The sequence below is a fragment of the Peromyscus californicus genome, unplaced genomic scaffold (genome assembly GCF_007827085.1).
Source record: "Peromyscus californicus insignis strain IS unplaced genomic scaffold, ASM782708v3 Scaffold_8__1_contigs__length_139910024, whole genome shotgun sequence".
Lineage (NCBI taxonomy): Eukaryota > Metazoa > Chordata > Mammalia > Rodentia > Cricetidae > Peromyscus > Peromyscus californicus.
Genome location: NW_026294606.1, coordinates 68,217,705 through 68,237,467, shown reverse-complemented (window position 1 = coordinate 68,237,467; position 19,763 = coordinate 68,217,705). Strand labels below are relative to the sequence as shown.

General features: G+C 41.6%; 1 protein-coding gene across 9 annotated transcripts in view; it reads right to left on the bottom strand.

Moving 5' to 3' along the window:
* Positions 1–19,763, bottom strand: part of Cacnb2 (calcium voltage-gated channel auxiliary subunit beta 2) — a 434,620-nt gene that overhangs the window by 216,675 nt on the left and 198,182 nt on the right. Inside the window, exon 1 of one of the 9 annotated variants that reach the window (XM_052729668.1) lies at positions 17,111–17,644. The exons of the other annotated variants lie outside the window; for them this stretch is intronic. Within the exon in view, the coding sequence (XP_052585628.1) occupies positions 17,111–17,158 (48 nt within the window). The 5' untranslated portion in view covers positions 17,159–17,644. Of the gene's footprint in view, positions 1–17,110; positions 17,645–19,763 lie in introns of those variants that run through there. 9 annotated transcript variants of the gene reach the window in all.

Below are 19,763 nucleotides of genomic sequence, written 5' to 3'. Positions count from 1 at the left end.
AATGTAGATCCCTGAAGTCCTCACAAGTGAGGGGGGGCTCATTTAAAGATTTGTGAGAATCCAGCAAAGCTAGGAGATCAGATGTGGTAGGAGGTGACATGACTGATATTTTTAATAAAACTGACAGCTACTCACTTCATATTGCTTATATTGATTTCACGGTTTGTTTCTAAATTGATTTTTTTTTGTGTGTGAAATTCTCCAAAATCTGCCTTTTTTCTTCAGGATTTATACAGTTCTAGTCTTTTATATTATATGAAGCTGAAAATAGTGCATGAGATACAGAGGACCTGAATTTTTTTTATTTTTTTGTTTGGAATCACCACAAAGTAAGTCTTGACACTTTGACATTGAAATTTTGGAAGGGCTGGCAAATAAGAAGCAAAAAAAGAAACAAGTCCTCCATTTAATCTGGACAGAATTTCACAGTACAGCTGTAATTAATTTATTTGGAAACTAGATATACTGATTGATATTATTAATAAAAGAGGTGGTAAAACTTTACTCTGAATTGGGGTTTATTGGTCTACCCAGTCACTTAAAAGCTGTTGATAAAGTCCTTACTAAAGTAGTGTATGAGTTGCATGGAGAACACAAACATGGTGTTTGCTTTGCATGCCAACTATCTTACTGAGAATAATCCCCAGAGAGTGTACATGCTCACTCTTACATTATCATCATCATCTAGACCAGTGGTTCTCACAGCCTTCCTAATGCTATGACCTGACCTCTTAACACAGTTCCTCATATTGTGGTTACCCTCAGCCATAAAATTATTTTCATTGCTACTTCATAACTACAAGTTTGCTACTGTCTTGAATTGTAGTGTAAATATCTGATATGTAGATAGATGACTTAGGTGACCCCTGTGAAAGTGTTGTTTGACCCCCCCAAAGGTGTCATGATCCACAGGTTGAGAACCACCGACTACAGGCTGTCATTCAGAAATCTTGTCTGTGGTCTATTGTCCTTTCTTCCTTACTGAGAAGCTAGCTTTATTCCTTCAGGAAGAAGTGCAGCCACCCAGAGGATAACATTGCAAAACGAATTCTGGGAGCTAGCAGATGCCTCATGAGTTTATGTACCTGAATCACCTCAGGTCTGGCAGGTAAGAAGCGTGTGCAGCCACGTGGATGAAAGCTAGCACATCTCTGTCACTGGCCTTGCCTCAGACAGCAGCAGAGCAGAGCTTGCAGAGTATGTGTATGGCTGGCCAACTTGATGCCTGTATGAAATGACACATGAAGACTGGGTCTCATCAAGGCCTTAAAAACACAGGCAAACATGAACACGCAATCAACCAAGAAACTTAGAAAAAACAAGCCAGCTTGGCATCTCATTTTCATGAGAAGCCGGGCAAATGGAGCTCAGATCAGTGTCTTTCACAGGTGTGCTCTTTGATCTGATTGTACTGCCAATCACCAGGACAGACAAACCAGAGAGGTACAAATCAGAAGCTTTGTCCCTTGAGCTAGAGGTTCGTTTCAAAATGTCACTGCTTTGGGGTTGCAGAAATGAAAATCTATCGATTCCAAATGGTAATGAGTAGATTATAATCCAAGATGGAAATTTTATTAGGTTGATTGCTTTGCAGAGAATGTCCAAGAGTCTGACAAAGAAAAAAGAAAACTATATGACTTTAACTAAGGTGGAGGGGTGTACTGTATGAGAGAAAAAACAGAACAAAACATGGATTTATCTCCCGTATATATGTGACTCTGCAGGAAACAGTATGACACAGGAAAGTTCTGACCTTGTATCTAGCTATCTCCACCCAGACAAAATTCCACAGGCCAACCACGCTAAGAGTCAATACGGTATAATAATGTCTATTGTCGCTTTATCAGATCAGAGCTGCAGGCATAAGGAGGCTGGTGTGGCTGTTTTTATGTTATTAAATCTCTATTGAAGACAGCTCAGTGAGTGGAGGTGCTTGCTCTAAGCCTGATCACTGGAGTTTGTTCCCTAGGATCCGCACGGAAGAAGGACAGAACCAATTCCAACAAGTTGTCCCTTGACACCCATACATGGCACGACACATACACATCTGTACACAGACACAGACACCCACACTAAATAAATGGAATATTTTAAAAATCATCATTTCATCAATTTTCAGTAACTCTCAGAATAACACGGGTATGAGAGGTGCTGCCTAATATAGTGAAAACATTCAAGAGTGTTCTTCATATTCCTTTCTGTTCCACCTGCCTACCTTCTTTCTTTTCTAAGACTGCAATTTATTTTCATCAAAGTAACTGGGTAGGGACTGGGGTGATGGCTCAGTGGGTAAAGTCTTTGCCGCGTAAGCCCAAGGACCTGAGTTCAATCCACAGTACCCACATAAAACCCGGCATGGAGCTGGGCATCCATAATTCTGGTTCTGGGGAGTTGGAGACAGAAGATCCCTAGAGCTTGAAAGATAGTCTTGTCAAATTGATGAGCCCCAGGTTCAGTGAGGGACCCTGGACCAAAAACAGAGGTAGAAGCTGGACATGGTAGTGCATATTTTTGATCCTAGCAGTTAGGAAGTAGAGGCAGGCCAATTTCTATGAGTTCAAAGTTATCAAAGGCTACAGAGTGAGATCCTCTCTACAATTAAAATAAAAGGTGGCAAGTCTGGGGACACAGCTCACTTGGTGAAGGTGACTGCTGTCAGGAGTGACAATCTGAGTCAGCCTGAGACCCACCAGGTGGCAGGAGAGAAGCAACTAGGGTGAGCTGACCAGTGACCTTCAGGTACACACTGTGGCACGTGTTCCCCTCATGAAACAAGGAATGTAACGACAAAAGCAAACAAAAGAATAGGGTGGAGAACAATGGAGGGAGACCCTGGATGCAGACCTCTTGCCTCCACACACATGCATGCACACCCACACACAAGCACTACCCAGTCATATACCACACAAACACATGTACAAACAAAATCAGTTGAAAGTGTGCAAGTCAATAGATTTAAGGCAAAGTTAATACTGATCTACTGAAAGTTGCCAATGAGCTTTGCAAAAGCACAGCCCATCAGACACCTACAAGAGACATCCTAGCCATTTTTCACCATCTACAATCCCTTTACAGTTGGAGGTTAATTAGACATCTTAGAAGTAAGCTATCATAGTTGCAGTATCTGTTCTGGACTTTTCCTAGCCGAGTCCACTCACGCCATGGTCCCTGCAGTCAGACTCACTTGCTTGAGCTTGGGCTCTTATCAATATACTCTTTTAAGTGTTTCTGGACTAATTCTATAAATTTTTAATGACATTCAACATTGTAATTCAATATGAAACATACAACTTTAAAATATATGAATGGACTCTTTACTGTTATCACAAATTACTAAATTCAATTCAAATGTTTACTGAGTCTTTACTCTGTTTTTACCAGGTGTAAATCCCACTGCAGAGGCAGTTCTGAACTCTTCCTCATAAACTCATTGATCTTACCTATCCATTCCATAATGTTCATTTACATACAGAGAACCTAGACCAATCCACACCGCCATCATGGACTCCGTGAAAGCTTCTTCACTTCTGAGCTTTAACCACAGTGTGATGCTTAACCTCAACTGTCAGCTCCATGAGATCTAGAATCACTGGGAGATAGGCATCTAGGCACGCCTGTGGGAGATTGTTGTGACAAGTAATTGAGGTGGGAGGTCCTACCCACTCTGGGCTGAAGCACTACCTGGGCTGGGATCCAAGACTATATGAGAAGAAGGGAAGGAGCTGAGTGCACGTATTCACTTCTGTGGTGATTCACTGTGTACCCTAATAAAATTTACCTGAAGATCAGAGAACAGAATAAGCCACTAGATTAAACATAGAGGCCAGGCAGTGGTGGCACACACCTTTAATCCTAGCACTTGGGAGGCAGAGATCCATCTGGATCTCTGTGAGTTCAAAGCTACCCTGGATTACATGAGAATGATTCAGTGTAGGAGAGAAACAGAGCCAGGCAGTGGTGGCACACACCTTTAATCCCAGCACTTGAGATCTCATGCCTTTGCTTGGGAGTCACACGCCTTTCATCCCAGCACTAAGAAGGAAGTGATGGCTGGGTGGAGAAAGGTAAATAAGGCATGAGGAGAAAGGAACTAAAGGCTTTTCAGGCTGAGGAGTCCTAGAGGTAAGAGGTGGCTGTGGCTTGTTCCTTTATCTCTCTGATCTTTCAGCATTTATGCCAATATCTGGCCCAGGTGGTTTTTTTGTTTTGTTTTTATTTTTGTTTATTTAATTAAAAGACCATTTAACATTTGAGCAACATACCTCTTTCCTCCTACTTCCTAAGTGCTGACTGTGAGGTGACCAGTGGTTTTAGGCTTGCTCCTGTTGCTTTGGATACCCCACCGTGATGGCCTGCACCTCGAATTGGGAGCCATTACTCTTCCTTCCTTGAGTTGTTACATATCCCAGCAACTGTAAACATAACTAATCCACACAGGACACACATTTGCCTTCAAAGCATGATTTCATTGTATTCTATTTCTATATGAAGAACCTCTGTAGTGTGTAATCACACAGATCATGCCTCCCCTTTTCTGCAAAGAACATTTGAATTTCCCTTTGAGAGACCATTGTCCTCCACGATATGCAGGGTTGATGACAGTGTCACTCAAGTGGTTCTTCCTCTTGGGCCAGAGGAGATATAGCTGGGCCACTCTGATCCCTCCTCCCTTTTCCAGAAATCTGAATTTTGAATAACTACACAAATTGACCTAACATAAGCCAACTGCCCACAGAGGAAGGATTCCAGATGCTTAGAGCCAACTTTCAGACTTCCTGCGATTTTTCTCAGTTCTCCCATTGGTTAATGGACCTCAAATCACAGTGTACATTACAATCACACGGGGTTGGGGAGATGCGAAGCCAGGAAAGTACTTGCCTTGTAAGCAGGAGGACCTGAGTTTGATCCTCAGGGCCCATGTGAAAAGAAGCTGGGCATGGTATGCTTGCTTTCTCAGAGCTGGGGAGGAACAGATGTGTGCAAGACACCCAGCACTTCCTGGCTAGCCAGCCTGCTCTACTCAGTGAGTTTCAGTTTAGTGAAAGACCTGAGCAGATAGCTCCTGAGGAATAACAGCTTAGGTTGTTGTCTGTCCTCCACAGACATGTGAATATGTGCATATGAACTTGTGTATACACACACACACACACACACACACACACACACACACACACACACACACACAGATCACATCATATCACATCACATGGGCAGATTATTTAAAACAACATGAAAGGAGTCATCCCTCTGACTCACATTTGCAGGACTGTAGTTCACTTATTTACCGACTGAGAAGAATCTGAAGGATTTTCAATGTTAGTGATGAGGAATACACTGAAAACATTGCTACAAGCTGCCTATGGATTTTATGTTTAAATTTAAAAAGGTTATTTCTATTATTTATCACCAGGAAACCTTATGATATTTAGCCTCTGTAAAGATCTAGAAAGTTGTTATAAATACAGAAGCATGAAACCTGGAGGAGAAGACAAGAGAAGATGCCATATCTTCCAGTTGCATGATGATGATGGTAGTGGTGGTGGTAATCATGGTGGTGGTGGTGGTCATCATGATAGTGGCTGTGGTGATCATGGTGGTGGTGGCAGTGATGCTAATGATGATGATGGACTTTCGTGGGGCTGGAGTTGAATCCAGGCCAGGGCCTGATGCATGGTAGACAAGTATTCTACCATTGAGTTATATTCCTACCCAGTCATAGGATTTGTTTTTAGCTACCCCTTCTCCAGCTATCAGATTGCGCTCCCCTTACTGAGGACACTTGACAGTCACCGAGAAGTATGTACATCTACTCAGACAGCACCCCACTCACCTTTGTTGGAAAAATATTAAGATCTATTTCTGTGAAAACTACAATTGTGTTATTTGTCTCTTGACATCAAGGGGAAAAAAACTGATTGTGAAAGATCATAGGGGAGGTGGTGGGGAATTTAGGTGAAGTCTCAGACTCACTGTAACATTATTACTAAAGAGAAAGGGAAGAGAAAGAAAGGAGAAGGGGAAGAAGGAAGGAATAAGGGAGAGGGAGAAAGAGAAGGGAGAAAACAAAACACGAAAGTAAGAAGTCAAGTGATGGAATGTGCTTTGGGAGCAGCCTGAAGCTGCTTTGCTCTCACTAGTTTATTCAGGCTTGTTGTCTGGAAATCAGAGATTACATAAATCCTTTCTTCCTTTCGTCCTGGGGAGGAGAAGGGCCACATGCATATCACAAAAGTTCAGGGAAGAACAAAAGACAGTCACCACAGAAGGAAGCTGCTGCTGTGGGCGATTCACAGAGAAGTGGCTGCTCTCTCAATGTAATAGCAAGAAAGACACGGAACACAGGAGTCCTGGGAAGCAGGTCTATTCAGCAGAAAGGTCACCCTGTGACGAAAGGCTGCAAAGCTACACAAAAGGCAGCTACCTGCCTGAGCCAGGACTTGGAAGGGAGGGGGCTGGTGATGAACAGCACAGCTCCTAAAAATGGAGCCGCTGACTTTATTCATGATAAGGATGCCAGGGATGATTTTTAACACATGTAGCTATTAAACCTTTACTTCAAGGGTTCATGAAATCCAGTGGTGTATTGTGTTTATTTATTCACATATTTGTGTATGGTGTATGTGTGGTGTGTGTCTGTGAGTGAGCAAGTGCACACATGCAAGTGTGCATATGCAGAACAGGGCTCCGAGAGTCTTCTTCCACTGCTCCCCACTTTACTGCCTTGCGACAAGCTCTGTCACTGACCTGGAAGGTTGTAGATTTGGGAATGGCAGCTAGGGAGCTCTTGGGCTCCTCCTCACTCTGCCCTCTTCCTCCATGTTAGAGGTACAGGCATCTGTAACCATGCCTCATTTTGTGTGAGTGCTAGGGATTTGAACTCGGGTCCTTATGTTTGCATGCAGGTATTCTTCTGTACTGAGCAATCTCTCCAGTCTGAGTGTGTTTGTTTTTAAATGGTATGCTTAATGATAATTCAAAATTTTTGTTTGTTTGTTTTTAGAGAACGTATTTTCCTACTTTGTAACTTAGTTTGTGGTTTTTAGTAAGTTTCATCATTCCAATCAGAACTGAGATCTCCTCTGTATTTGAAGGGCTTCTTGTTACTGGGGAGGAATCTGATTCTTTTAATCTAAACTTTTGAAAGAAATGGACTATACACAGTGAAAAGAGATCAATAGAATAAACTGATTAGACAATTTAAAACTTCAGCAACAAGCCATTTTCTACTTCATCCATATTCACAAGAACTGCATACTATACCAAAGCTCTTGTGTGTTTATACATACAAATCTCTGATGAATTCTGCACACATATACAATGAAAACTTCATATTACATTGACGCATGAGAACAGAGGGTGGCAGCGGGGAAATAAGAATCTGCTAGTTTCTCCCTGGCATGAGTTTTATATTTACTCATTACGTCTACTGAGAGTGTGTCTAGGGCTGAGTATTTTTGCTGGGCCACAGGGATGCGCAGTAAAGAAGGAGCAGAGAAAGTGTGGAGTTCAGAGGGGACAGATAAATAAAAGGCACAGTATGATATATAGAGTGGGTGCCTTTAAGAGTAAAAGCAACAGGACTAGCTAACCAAGCATGGGTAAAATCTTCCACTGAGGGTATGAGGGTGAAAGAGGCCAGGGCCTTGAGACTCTGCCTAGCGTTCAATGTCACTGGGACTTGAGATTGTGAAGGGGCTCAGGGTGAAGGCTGAGGAAGCTCACGGGGGCTTGATCATGAAGGGTCCAGGAGTATGTTGCTCAGACTGCACTGGAATTTTCAGAGAATGGCATCCAGCTGAGGGTTTTAAGTGGCGGAAAGACACCAGTGTAACCCTAGGATTGTTGGGAACATATTGATGAAGAATGGAAAGAAAGATGGGACAATAATCAGGACGTTGCTGTGGTCTTTTGGGAGTGAAATAACGAGCTGCTTAAGAATTGAAGTCCGAGCCCAGAGCTCTGTTCTGCTTGGTTGGGATCTTCAGGAAAAGGACAGGGACAATGAGCGGGTATCTAGATCAGACAGAAGTGCTGTGGGATGGTCTGTATGTCAAATGTGTTGCTGATTGGTCAATGAATAAATCACTGATTGGTCAGTGGCCAGGCAGGAAGTATAGGTGGGACTAACAGAGAGAATTGAGAGAACAGGAAGCTGGGCAAGAGAGACACTGCCAGCCGCCATGAGGACAAGGAAGATGTAAAGTACTGGTAAGCCACAAGCCACGTGGCAAGGTATAGATTAATAGAAATGGATTAATTTAAGCTGTAAGAACAGTTAGCAAAAAGCCTGCCACGGCCATACAGTTTGTAACCAATATAAGTCTCTGTGTTTACTTGGTCGGGTCTCAGCGGCTGTGGGACTGTGGGTGACAAAGATTTGTCCTGACTGTGGGCCAGGCAGGAAAACTCAAGCTACACAGAAGCATGAGTTAAAAGGGGCCCTTTAACCTGCCAATGAGGTGGAGGTGGAAATGGACATTGGGAAAAGGGAAACACTGACTAAGATAGCACACCATACTAGGGTACAAATAAACAATTGTAGCCTGCAAAGCAGAGCATCTGCTCTTGCTGCACAGAAGGACACCTGCCTAGAATACCCTGTGACTCCAGTGTATTCTGAATATACATGCCAGTTTCTCAAGCAAGGTTATCACCCAATACACTTCAGATTAAGTATTTTCTAATGTATTAGTACATAAATCTTAATTAAAAACAAGTATTAAATATATGCTATATGCAATTTTTATACAATGAACATATATTATAGAAATATATGTGTGTATATATATTTATACATATATATATAATTAGCATGGTACTGGAAATTGGACTAGGACCTTGTGCATTCTAGGAAATCACTCTACTCCTGAGCCATATCTCCAACCCTACAAATTCCTATTTTATAATGTTTTCTGGAAAAAGACAAAGAATGAAGCTATTTATCACACCAAATATTTATCACAAGATAAAACTTACTCATCAAATACTTGATCAAGTAACAAGCAAGCTCTCATCTGTATCTTGATGGCCCCATTTCTGTGAGCTGCCCACACACCAGCATAGACTTTGTGAATTCCTCTCATACAGATATCAATAGCAACGTTTTTTTGGGAAAAACGTTATTAGACTATAGACATGGTCCTGAAGCTTGATTTTCATATAAAATACTGTCTGTGGCTGGAATTCCTACATGTCAGCTCTAGCTTTGTAAGATCTTTAGTGCCATCGTGGTATTCTTCACCACAGGTGGCATGTGGTCGGTTCACCAACTGTCAGATTCTGTCAAACTAAACACGCACCGGTGTTTCATAAACACATACAGCTCCATCATTGAAGTAGGCTTTTCTGAGGACAGAGGTCAGAGGTCAACTTCATCTTAATATTTATAACTTTCAGAGATGCTCAGAGGGAAGACAATGAACATGGTAATCGCTTCATGAATGAACAGGTGGGTATGACTCAGGCAGTTCTGCACCAGTCTGCACACTTTACAAAACCCCCCTTTACAGCAGTGAACACACTCCCCGAAGTGATGGCCCACGCTCAGCACAGGTGAAGGTGCTTGTTGCAGGGATGGCTGGAAGCAACAATTGAAGCAGTTCACACTGGAGTGAAGGTATGCATTTCCTCGCATAGCTCAGCATGCATAATAATCACAGGAAACTATTAGGCAGCACTCCCTCGGGAGTCCTCACTGCACAAAAAGGACCTTGAGTCCCACTGTAATGGAGCAAGTCTCCCCAAACCTTTTTGGCATACAAGCTGTAGATCCCTGCTTTGCAGTATGTTTTCATTCATGTATGGACCTGTCTCTCTCAGGTGAAGAAATGCATAGTGACCCAGGACTTGCTCGGGAGGATTCAAGCAACTGAACGTTCCAGTTGCCAGAAAATTCTCCAGCAAACTTGTCCTCTCACCTGCACAGAAGTGGCTAGCTCTCGACCTCATTTCATTTCCCCATCTGAGCCCCTTAATACGTACGGAACGAAATGGTCATGAAATGTTCACTTATCTCCTTCTGTAGTAATAGGATGTCAGCAGAGAGAAGCTAATAATTCAAGCAAAATTTAAAGCTCTGAAAAAGTAAAGCCTTCAGTAGTACTTGTATTGCACAGCATTTAAATGCTCAGGTTTGGTATTTCTGAGGCTTAGACACATTGCTCCCACGTAGACATATACCTTCTTAAGGACCATCTCACTTCCAAGATACAGGGATATGAGTTAGCAAATAGAAAAGTAGGACACTGTGCTAGTTTTAAAAAACCAAAGGGTCAGGCTGGTTCAGTGGGTAAAGGTGCCTGCTGCTAGGCCAGACAAGCTGAGTTTAATTCTCAGGACCCACACGGTGGAAGGAGAGAACCAACTCCTGAAAGCTGTCCTCTGACTTTCATGTAAGTGTCTTGGTGTGTGTAGCTCTCCCACACACAAATAAATAAATGTAATATTAAAAAAATAAAATTTGAAGGGTAGAATAAAAAATTTTTTTTTTTTTTTTTGGTTTTTCGAGACAGGGTTTCTCTGTGTAGTTTTGCGCCTTTCCTGGGACTCACTTGGTAGTCCAGGCTGGCCTCGAACTCACAGAGATCCGCCTGGCTCTGCCTCCCGAGTGCTGGGATTAAAGGCGTGCGCCACCACTGCCCGGCAAAAGATTTTTAATAGGGACAAAGTTAAAAGCTATTAAAACTCATGTCTCAAATCTGGAAGGTCAGAACTCTCATATATAAATACGACTTAAATTTTTTATGAAATTTTATATATTTTGTGTGGCGTGTGTGGGCATGTGTGTCTCAGTGCATGTATGGAGGTCAGAAGATAAGTTTTGGAGTGGGTTCTCTCCTTCCACCATGTGGGTTCTGGGTATAGAACTGAGGTCTTATAGCTTGGTGGTATGTGTCTTCACCTTCTGGGCCATCTCCATGGTCCTACACATGATTTAAAAGGCAGGCCTTAAAAGTCAAAACACCATCCTTAAGAACACCTTAGAATTTCCCTCGACTGGTACCATTTGGAGAAAAGCATGAATCATGAGTGAAAACTTACAAGGCGAGCTGGACAGGACCTGCAATCCCGCTAAGCACCAACCTCTATCAGCTGGAACAGCAGCTCGTCTCAAGTTCAATTACCATTGATTTTTATGCTCCAAAGCATTATAAAATTTTCATGTTAATTAAATTTAATTATAATCCAATTCTTTAACTATAGGAATACATTCCAAGTAAAATGAACAAAACACGGCACCCAGAGAAAGAAGGGCTCATTTCATCGTGTGAGTCTCAGCTCAGCTACCGTCAGCTGCTGAGCCCTTTAGCAATACAGTGAGTTCACTGCCTTGAGGGACGGCTTCTCCCCTATGACTCGGTAATTCACCTTGTCTACCTTTGAGGTTATCTTACGCATTATTATCAGCATACAAAGAGTTAAGCTTTATTCTGGCACTTTTCAAACAAGATCGGTTTTGTTGTTGGTCTTTTCTCTGCTGTGGCCTCCCTCTTCCCTCCACTGCTCTCCCCGCTCTCCCCTTCTGCTTTCATGTCACAGGCATCTTCCCCTGACCCCCAAACCACTCTCCTCCGCTCCTGCTCTCCTCTTTAGTTCCACAGTCTAGACTCACTCTCATAATATCACCTTAGTCTTATACACACAAACATTTGGAGTTAGGATCTGCCTGTGAGAGAACATACAATGTCTGTCCTTCTGAGCCTGGGTCATCTCACATAGCACAATACTTTCCAGATCCATCCATTTCCTGCAAATTTCATTTTTCTTTACAGCTGAGGAAAATGACAGGGGTGAGCATATTCCACAATTTCGTTATCCGTTCTTTAATATGACTTAAAAAGCAGGCAAAAACAGTTAACTTAAGAGACTGTGCATGAGGCAACCAACCGTATTAATCATAGATGATGCTCCGAATGACTAAGTCATGCTAAATGCACAAAAGTAACACACGTGGTGATCTCAGTTAAATGCTCTAAAAGTTAAAAGATTATTAGAGCCTCACAAAAATGTTGTCTCATCAAGAGATTCATAATGTATGGATGAGTTTCCCCCCACCTTTATCAAGCTTTTTAAGATTATTAGTAATAACCAATGAATCTAGGCAATGACTAAGTCCAGGACAGTCACCTACCACTTTCCTCCCTTCCTTCTCTGCTACTCTCTTACGGTTTTGCCTCCTGGGTCCTCTTATAGTGCTGCAAGGTTTTTCAAAAACAACTGTACAGTAGTTGATATGCATGTGCTGACAAACTATTTTATTTTTACTCTCAAATCTTTAGTGTTCTACTGGGATCCTGATTATATAGGATAATTACCAGGCTCAAAAGAGAGGAAAACTCTCTGCTATGACGTAGTAAATAAATGATCTCATCAAAATCCCAACCTATGCCAAGTCTACTTCCACAGTCTGAGGAAGTAGACACTGTCTTCTATAGTATAGAAGTATATAAAGTAGACACTTTATAGACACTGTCTTCCAATGCTGCGTTACATACTGATTGCCAGTTGCTACTTTATCAGTTCTTTTATCCACAAAATTGCTTCAAAAGACAGATGATCTAAAAGAAAAGGAACACGGTACTGCAACAGGTACTGCACAGAGGAGAGCCAAATGCTCACACGTCGGACTTTGTTAGTCAGTAAATGCAAAGGCAAGCCATCATGGGACACTCCTGCTCACAGGCTGGCTCAGGTGCACGAGACAAGCAAGGCCCTGGTAGAGCACTGCCAGCTAGGAGGAGTATAAACTCACTGAATGCTTTGGATGCTTACCAGTGCCCACTTAAGATGACTATGGGAATCCTGTAACCTCTGATGTGACACTTTCACTCTTAGATTCAAATCCAACAGAACTGCATGCCTAAACATCAACATATCACAATTGTTTAAAACCGTAATGTTTACAGCATCTTCAAACTGGAAGTTACCAAGATGCCCATCAACAGGAGAATGACTGACTAAACCATGGTTTAGTCCACCATGGAATACTGACTATACAGCCACAAGAATAAGAATAGAACTACAACCACCAAGAGCTGTCTTATGAATGAAGGACAAATGGCACAGGTAAATGAGCCGAGAAACTTTCTGTTTGTGTCCATCTGTAGAAGACTCAGATACAGGAAAAAGGAAATCACGATGCTGGAAGTCAGGTAAATGATTCCACTAAGGGAAGTAGGCAATGGTGAACAGAAGGGATAGCAGAGGTGTCAGCAGTGACTGGTTTCTTTAAAACAAAACAAAACAACAGCAACAACAAAACCATTTTCATGTATGTGGTAATGTGCGCCTGTGAGGACAGACGTGTGAAGAGGCCAGAAGAGCATACGATTCCTAGGGTTGAGTTACAGGTGGTGGTGAGCTGGGAACTTCCTCTGGAAGAGCAGTCCATATTCTTAACTGCTGAGCTATCTCTCCAGCCCCGAGGCAGGTTTTCTTGACTTGAGGGCTAGCCACATTCCTCAAACTCAGCCCTTGAAATTTTAGCACCATCTCTCCGATGTGTTTGATTTGTAGGTTACTCATCCTCATATTTTGAGTCTGGATTTTGAAGCATTTCAGAATTTCAGATTAGGGATGCTCAGTCAGGGGAAAAAAATCTATGAAAATATTCCCCAAACAAAAAAAACTTAAGGACCTCAAGAATCTCAAACATTTCTACTCCTAAGCATTTCAGACAAGACATATTCAATCTGTACATCTGTACAACCTTAGTACCCACATCCCCTGTGGGTATCAAAATTGATGGAAGTTTGTTGTCTATATAAAATGGGATGAAATTTGCACGTGACCTGTGTCCATTCTCTCGCATACTTTAAGCCACATCTAGATAATCTAACATGTAGTACAATACTAATGTCGATAGCCGTTATACTGTACTGTTGAGGAACAACAAGAGGCCTGTTCAGGCTCAATATTGATAGAACTTCTCTCAGAGACTTTTGATCCTGCCGTGAAATCCACAAATGTGGAACCTATGAGCATGGAAGGCCACCTGAACCTCAACTAAACGCTTAGCAGAATAGGAATCAATCCCTTCTCCTAAAGGATGCAAATGTCAATGTTTTCCAAGTCACATTAGAGCTCTCCATGTTTAAATTAATAATAATTATTCAGTTGACAGGTTTTTATACCATTTTATAAAACAGCAAAGCAGTTTAGGTAAATATAGGAATTTCCTGTTAGGTATAAAGCCAGATTCTTAAAAAAAAATTACTGTTAGGGATAAACAAAATAATGAAGACTAGATCTCAAAAATAAACAATCATATCAAAATGAGAGCCTTATGCATTGAGTCTTAGAGAGAAAAACCAGGCTCTCCAGCCCACACTCAGGGCTCACTGCTCACAGAGCAGGTTTTGGATATCAAGCCAGTGTCGAACAGGAGAGGGAAGCGAGCTAAAGGAAAGCAGCTCTGAAGGGTAAAGAGCTAGAAATGAGGGAAGACGGCACGTGCACAGAAGTTTCTTGGCTGCCCACATAATGTTCACCATTCTCTCTAAAAGACAATGTTAGAGTAGGAGGATTCCTTAACAAAGCTGTCATCCCAAAAAGAAAATGGTTAAAAAAGAAAGGAAGAAAAACTCCCAGAAGATTGAACACACACACACACACACACACACACACACACACACACACCACTTAGCAGTGGATAACCTGCCTGAGGATATCCAGGCAATCCTGTAGCTGCACACACATCATAGGGTATACTTACACAAACTAAGATGGATAAATCACCAGGCATCCTAATCTGCCTAGACTTCTGTGATATGTGCAATCCGTCACTGACTGAAAGGTAGTCATGCAATGGGTGACTAAGCATGTATGTAATCTTATTTACATGTTTAATTGACCATGTTACACATACGATATATATAATAGATATCTGATTTATATGTATATACAAACATTTGAATTCAGTCTTGGTATGATCTAAGTTGCCATTTCCCAAAATTGAAAACCTATTTGAGAAATGACAGTAGAACACCCCATCCATCAGGATAGATATTGGGGTTCGGGCTGCCTTCTGAAATGCTGTAACCCAGTAATTTAATGAGTAGCCCCAGATCCACCAACTTTGCAGACAAACTTAGGTCTCACTCACAATTATATACATTGCTTGTGTTTTCCCTCTAAGGAAACAGTGTATGCTTCAGAGTTGGAAGTATCAATCTACTGATGGCTCTGAGTTGGCCATCTGTAAAGAAAACTGAAAACCAGAGGTTAAACAGTGTTCAGTTAAATAGCCAAAGTAGCTGCCTGTGGGTAACAGGTTAGAGTCCCAAGATAAAATATTCTAAAAAGAAAAAATCATACACCAGATCTAAGTATATGAATTTACAACGTCTTTAGAACGTACACATGCTATTTATTATTGTGGCTCCTTATCCAAACTACAAGGTAAAAAGTTTGATAATTATAAAGAAACAAGTGTTCATACTTTTTAGTCATCACTCCAAAAATACAAAAGCAGATTGTAGTGTCTGTTGTTTCCATGTATTTCCATGTGTAACACAGAAAAGGGGCAAAATCAAGCAGAAAATAAATTACAGCAGCCTTGTTCAGAAACCCCTATGCAGGAGGCAAAAACAGCAATAGATTTCTTCTAAGTCACAACACAAAAATAAACAGAAACACATAAAGCCACAGAAGCTAGAGTCCTCAGTGATTCGTGAAAATGGAGGTGTTTAATGTCAAGTTATTTTAAAATTTTCATTTTTAGGCAGTTTTGTACATGAAAAAGTTTATAGCACTTGTTCCCAAATCATATTAAAAGTGAACTATTTTTTCTATTGGAAAAATCCATCCATCTCTGCAGATGTCGTCTTTATAAAATCTTGGCTGGCTACCTCACAACTACGTTTACTCCTGACATGTCAGCTGTTGCATTCAAAACACAAACAGCATCGGAGTACACAACAATTCTAAAATCTTTTCAGTTAAGGGAGCTTTTAAAGGCCTTAGTTATTTATTTAATAAAGGGGGAATCTTCCAAATCTGATAGGAATGTAGTGACCCCGTCACCCCCCTTCTCACACGCTTGATCTTCAACTTTATGTTTTAGAACACAGCAGATTTTGACCTTGTTTGTCCTGAGATCTCAGGTGCATCTCTTCTGCTTGCCAAACTCCCAAGGTCACAGGTTTCCTTAGCGATACCCAGAAGGATTGATCAGTGCCCATTGTCAATTTTCTATTTGTTTTGCATCCAGGAACCTCAAGTCAGCGTTAAGCCATTCAGCACTGCGGTCTGGCCAGCCTGCATAAATCGCCTGCTCCCTTTCACATCGCTCCCTGAAAATAAAGAGGCTGCACGCAGAAGGAGTGTAAAAATAAAGCTGGCGCTTCCCCGGAGCCTGCCGCTGATGTGTAGCAGTGCCGTGTGTTTCAATTAACATCCAACCCTCTCAAACAGTGATACTTCAGAATCCGTGAGAGTCTGCCTTTTAGAATTTAATACTCAGACAGCCATTTTGCAAACACCCAGCAGGTCCACGAAATAAGGGCTGTTTCAGAGAAACAGTCAGAATGATAAAGCTGTTGGAGACGCCGGCGATATTGCAACAGCTGTGTCATCCGTCAGGCGGTTATCATCCACTCTTTTTCTGAAGCTCTTCAAAATAGGATTTAACATTAGCCACCATAGCTGTCTGTAATTTGTCAAGCTCCATACTCTTTCATATCTAGAAAATAATCTTCTTTCCCATGCCATGATCCAAATATGAAAACTCCAAGCAAAAGAGTCTATCTACTGGTTTGAACTGATACAGATATTTGAGACAATAGATACCCTCTCACACACACATATACACACCAAACGATCCCTCCACAAGTCATTTCCAACCTTTTGAAAGTAACCTGGCCCAAAAGATAAATACACACACACACACACACACACACAAAAAAAAAAAAAAAAAAAAAAAAAAACCATCTCTGGAGAGACCTCAGAATCTCACAGACCTCAGGTGCCTTGACAACTCATGGCACAAATGATTGATTTTCTGTTTGGTTCAGCACGGGGATTAAAGCATCCAAAAGAAGCAACACAGACCAGACAGACACAAGTTACATTTTCAGCTCCTCGGCATGACTGCACAGCAATAGACACTTACATAGGACACCCGTACTCGCCGGCGATGTACCAGCCCGCAGCACTGCATGAAGAGGGGGCAGGACACAGTCGGAGCGAGGCTTCACCAAGCTGCACTGTGCCTCGTCTTCTCGTCACGGCCACTGTCCATTTCTTCCCACCTTCCACTCCCAGGTAAGAGTCATGGGCAAATGAACCCTTAGCTTCTGTCTCTAGGTAGCTCTTACAGACACAACTGTTTCTGCAGGCATGCCAAAACTTTGTTCTCTCTGTCTGCCTTTTAAAAATTTCCTACAGGTAATTTGAGATTTTCTTTAAGGGAGCTGTCTACTGGCAAAAATCTAGAAAAGGTAGCATTTCTCTTCCCAAAGGAACTATTGCTAATGTGGAGTTTTGCCTGTCCAGATCATCAGGGTTTCTGAGCAAGGCTTTTACAGTAGCCATGCTCACCTCCGGAGATTTTCAAACCTCAGAGCCTTGCATTTCACCAGGCTGCAGTATGCTGCTTCGGAAGGGAGGAGGCCTACCCAGGCTGCTGTTTATGTGACTGTTTCTGAGAACAACGCTGCTCCTGCTGCTGCTTGGCTGTTATATCGCCCTCTTCACTATGCACAGACTGGCAACAGCATCCTTGATTCACTGGTACCTCTGTCACATTTTGGGCATATCTGATTTGCTCTTTCTCCCTCCTCCCCCTTCCACTGACAAATGAGTGAGTCTAGACTTTAATTCACTGTGGATTCTTAGGACTACGGAGCCACTCTTACACTGTGAGATGCTTTGTCCTGCAGTATGTATTTCAAAGGAATTGTAAGGAAGATTGCTGAAGTAGCCTTAGGACCGGACTCACTCAACCACTGCGGCTATACAGTTTTCTTCTGCTTGTTGCCAAAGACTCATTTTCTACATGGAAGCATATTAAATAAACACAGCTCTGGCGGGCAAATGTGATCAGAGTCAGACCTAATTAATTGGTTAAATAATATATCATCTATGACTTAGACACAATAAACCAAATGTTCCATAAGCCAGAGAGCTTACAAGTCAATACTCCACGTAGACTATTATTTATGCCATTCCCCAAGGACACCGTTTTCTGACTGGGAGCTGATCTTTACATTCTTTGTCTAAGGCCTTGTACATGTCGCACCATGAAAGATGAATCATTAAGGCACTGGGGACTCAGCTATTAATTTGGATGATATCAACCATTCTAATAAGCAATGATTCATATAACCTTTTAGTATGCCACACATATTGATCCAAATTTGCCCCCACACCCAAGTCACTCTCTATCACTTAAGAAGGTACATTAATTAATTTCACACCGTAGTCTAAGATCAACAGCCATCATCATGATCTTTAGGCCCATAGAAAATGAGAGCTGACTAATTTGTAACCTTTTGCCTGTGTTTTCTTTAGAGCCTGGGTAACAATCCTATATTGTTATTCGTTGACAACTGAGAACTGGAACATGTCTCTGTTTTAATTCTGACCTCTTATATGATTGAGTGAGGAACTGAGGCCCCAAATGGTCAGTGTTTGGTAATATAGCAGTAGTATAATTAATAGCTTGGACTTAATACAGCCTCCCAAATTCTATGGCCTTATCACATACTAATAATAGTCCATGTTTTTGAAGGACCTAAGGTGAAAAATATGACTATGTAGAGCCGGGGTTCTCAATCTTCCTAATGCTGTGACCTTCTAATAGAGTTCCTCATGTTGTGGTGACGCCCGACCATAAAATTATGTTCACTGCTACTTCATAACTGTAATTTTGCGACTGTCATGAATTGTAATGTAAATGTCTGACATGCAGGATATCTGATCTGTGACCCCTGTGAAAGGGTCATTCAACCTCCAAAGGAGTCACAACCCACAGGTTGAGAACCACTGATAAAGAACAACTAGGCTTTGATTAAGTCAGAGACATTTCTGAATTAATTTGGAAATTGATTTTCAAATTGTCTTATGAAGAAGATCAACATTTTTTTGGACTATGCAAGATATGTTCCTAGTATACAGGATTTCAGTTTGATTTTTTTGAAGAAACTTTATTAAGAAGTATAGTAATATAATAAAATGTCAATGTTTTCATACAATATATTTTGATCATTTTCTTTCCCTTCTCTCAACTGCTTCCAAAGACAGAGGGGGGGAGAGAGAGAGAGAGAGAGAGAGAGAGAGAGAGAGAGGAGAGAGAGCATGAAGTTAGATGGGTAGGGAGGTGGAGAGGATCAGGGTTTTTTTTAAAGCCTCTTTATGGCACATTTCATAAAAACAAAGAATAAAAATGAAGTCAAAGTTAGAATAAGATAAAAACACTGGAGGAAGAGTGCTCTCTTGGTAGATTCTGACTTTGATCTGGAATTCACTTAACTTTTTATTAAGTATGATATTTTTAAATACAGTATGTGAGAGGTTTCCCAGTTCATTAGAGATTCCACCCACACCGCCATTCAAGAACCCAGGAAAGAGTGCTGAGCACTCCAAGTGGACTCTGCAAACATTTCCTGGGGGTCTGCTATCCTACTGCCACCAGGCTAACATGCTAGGGGTAGGAAATAATAAAGTACAATGCATTCGTGAGGCTTTTTTCTTTCTTTTTAATGAGGAGTCCATGTCACCATCTTCCTTTATGAGTTGACATAAGGCAGGTGCCACCACGCCCA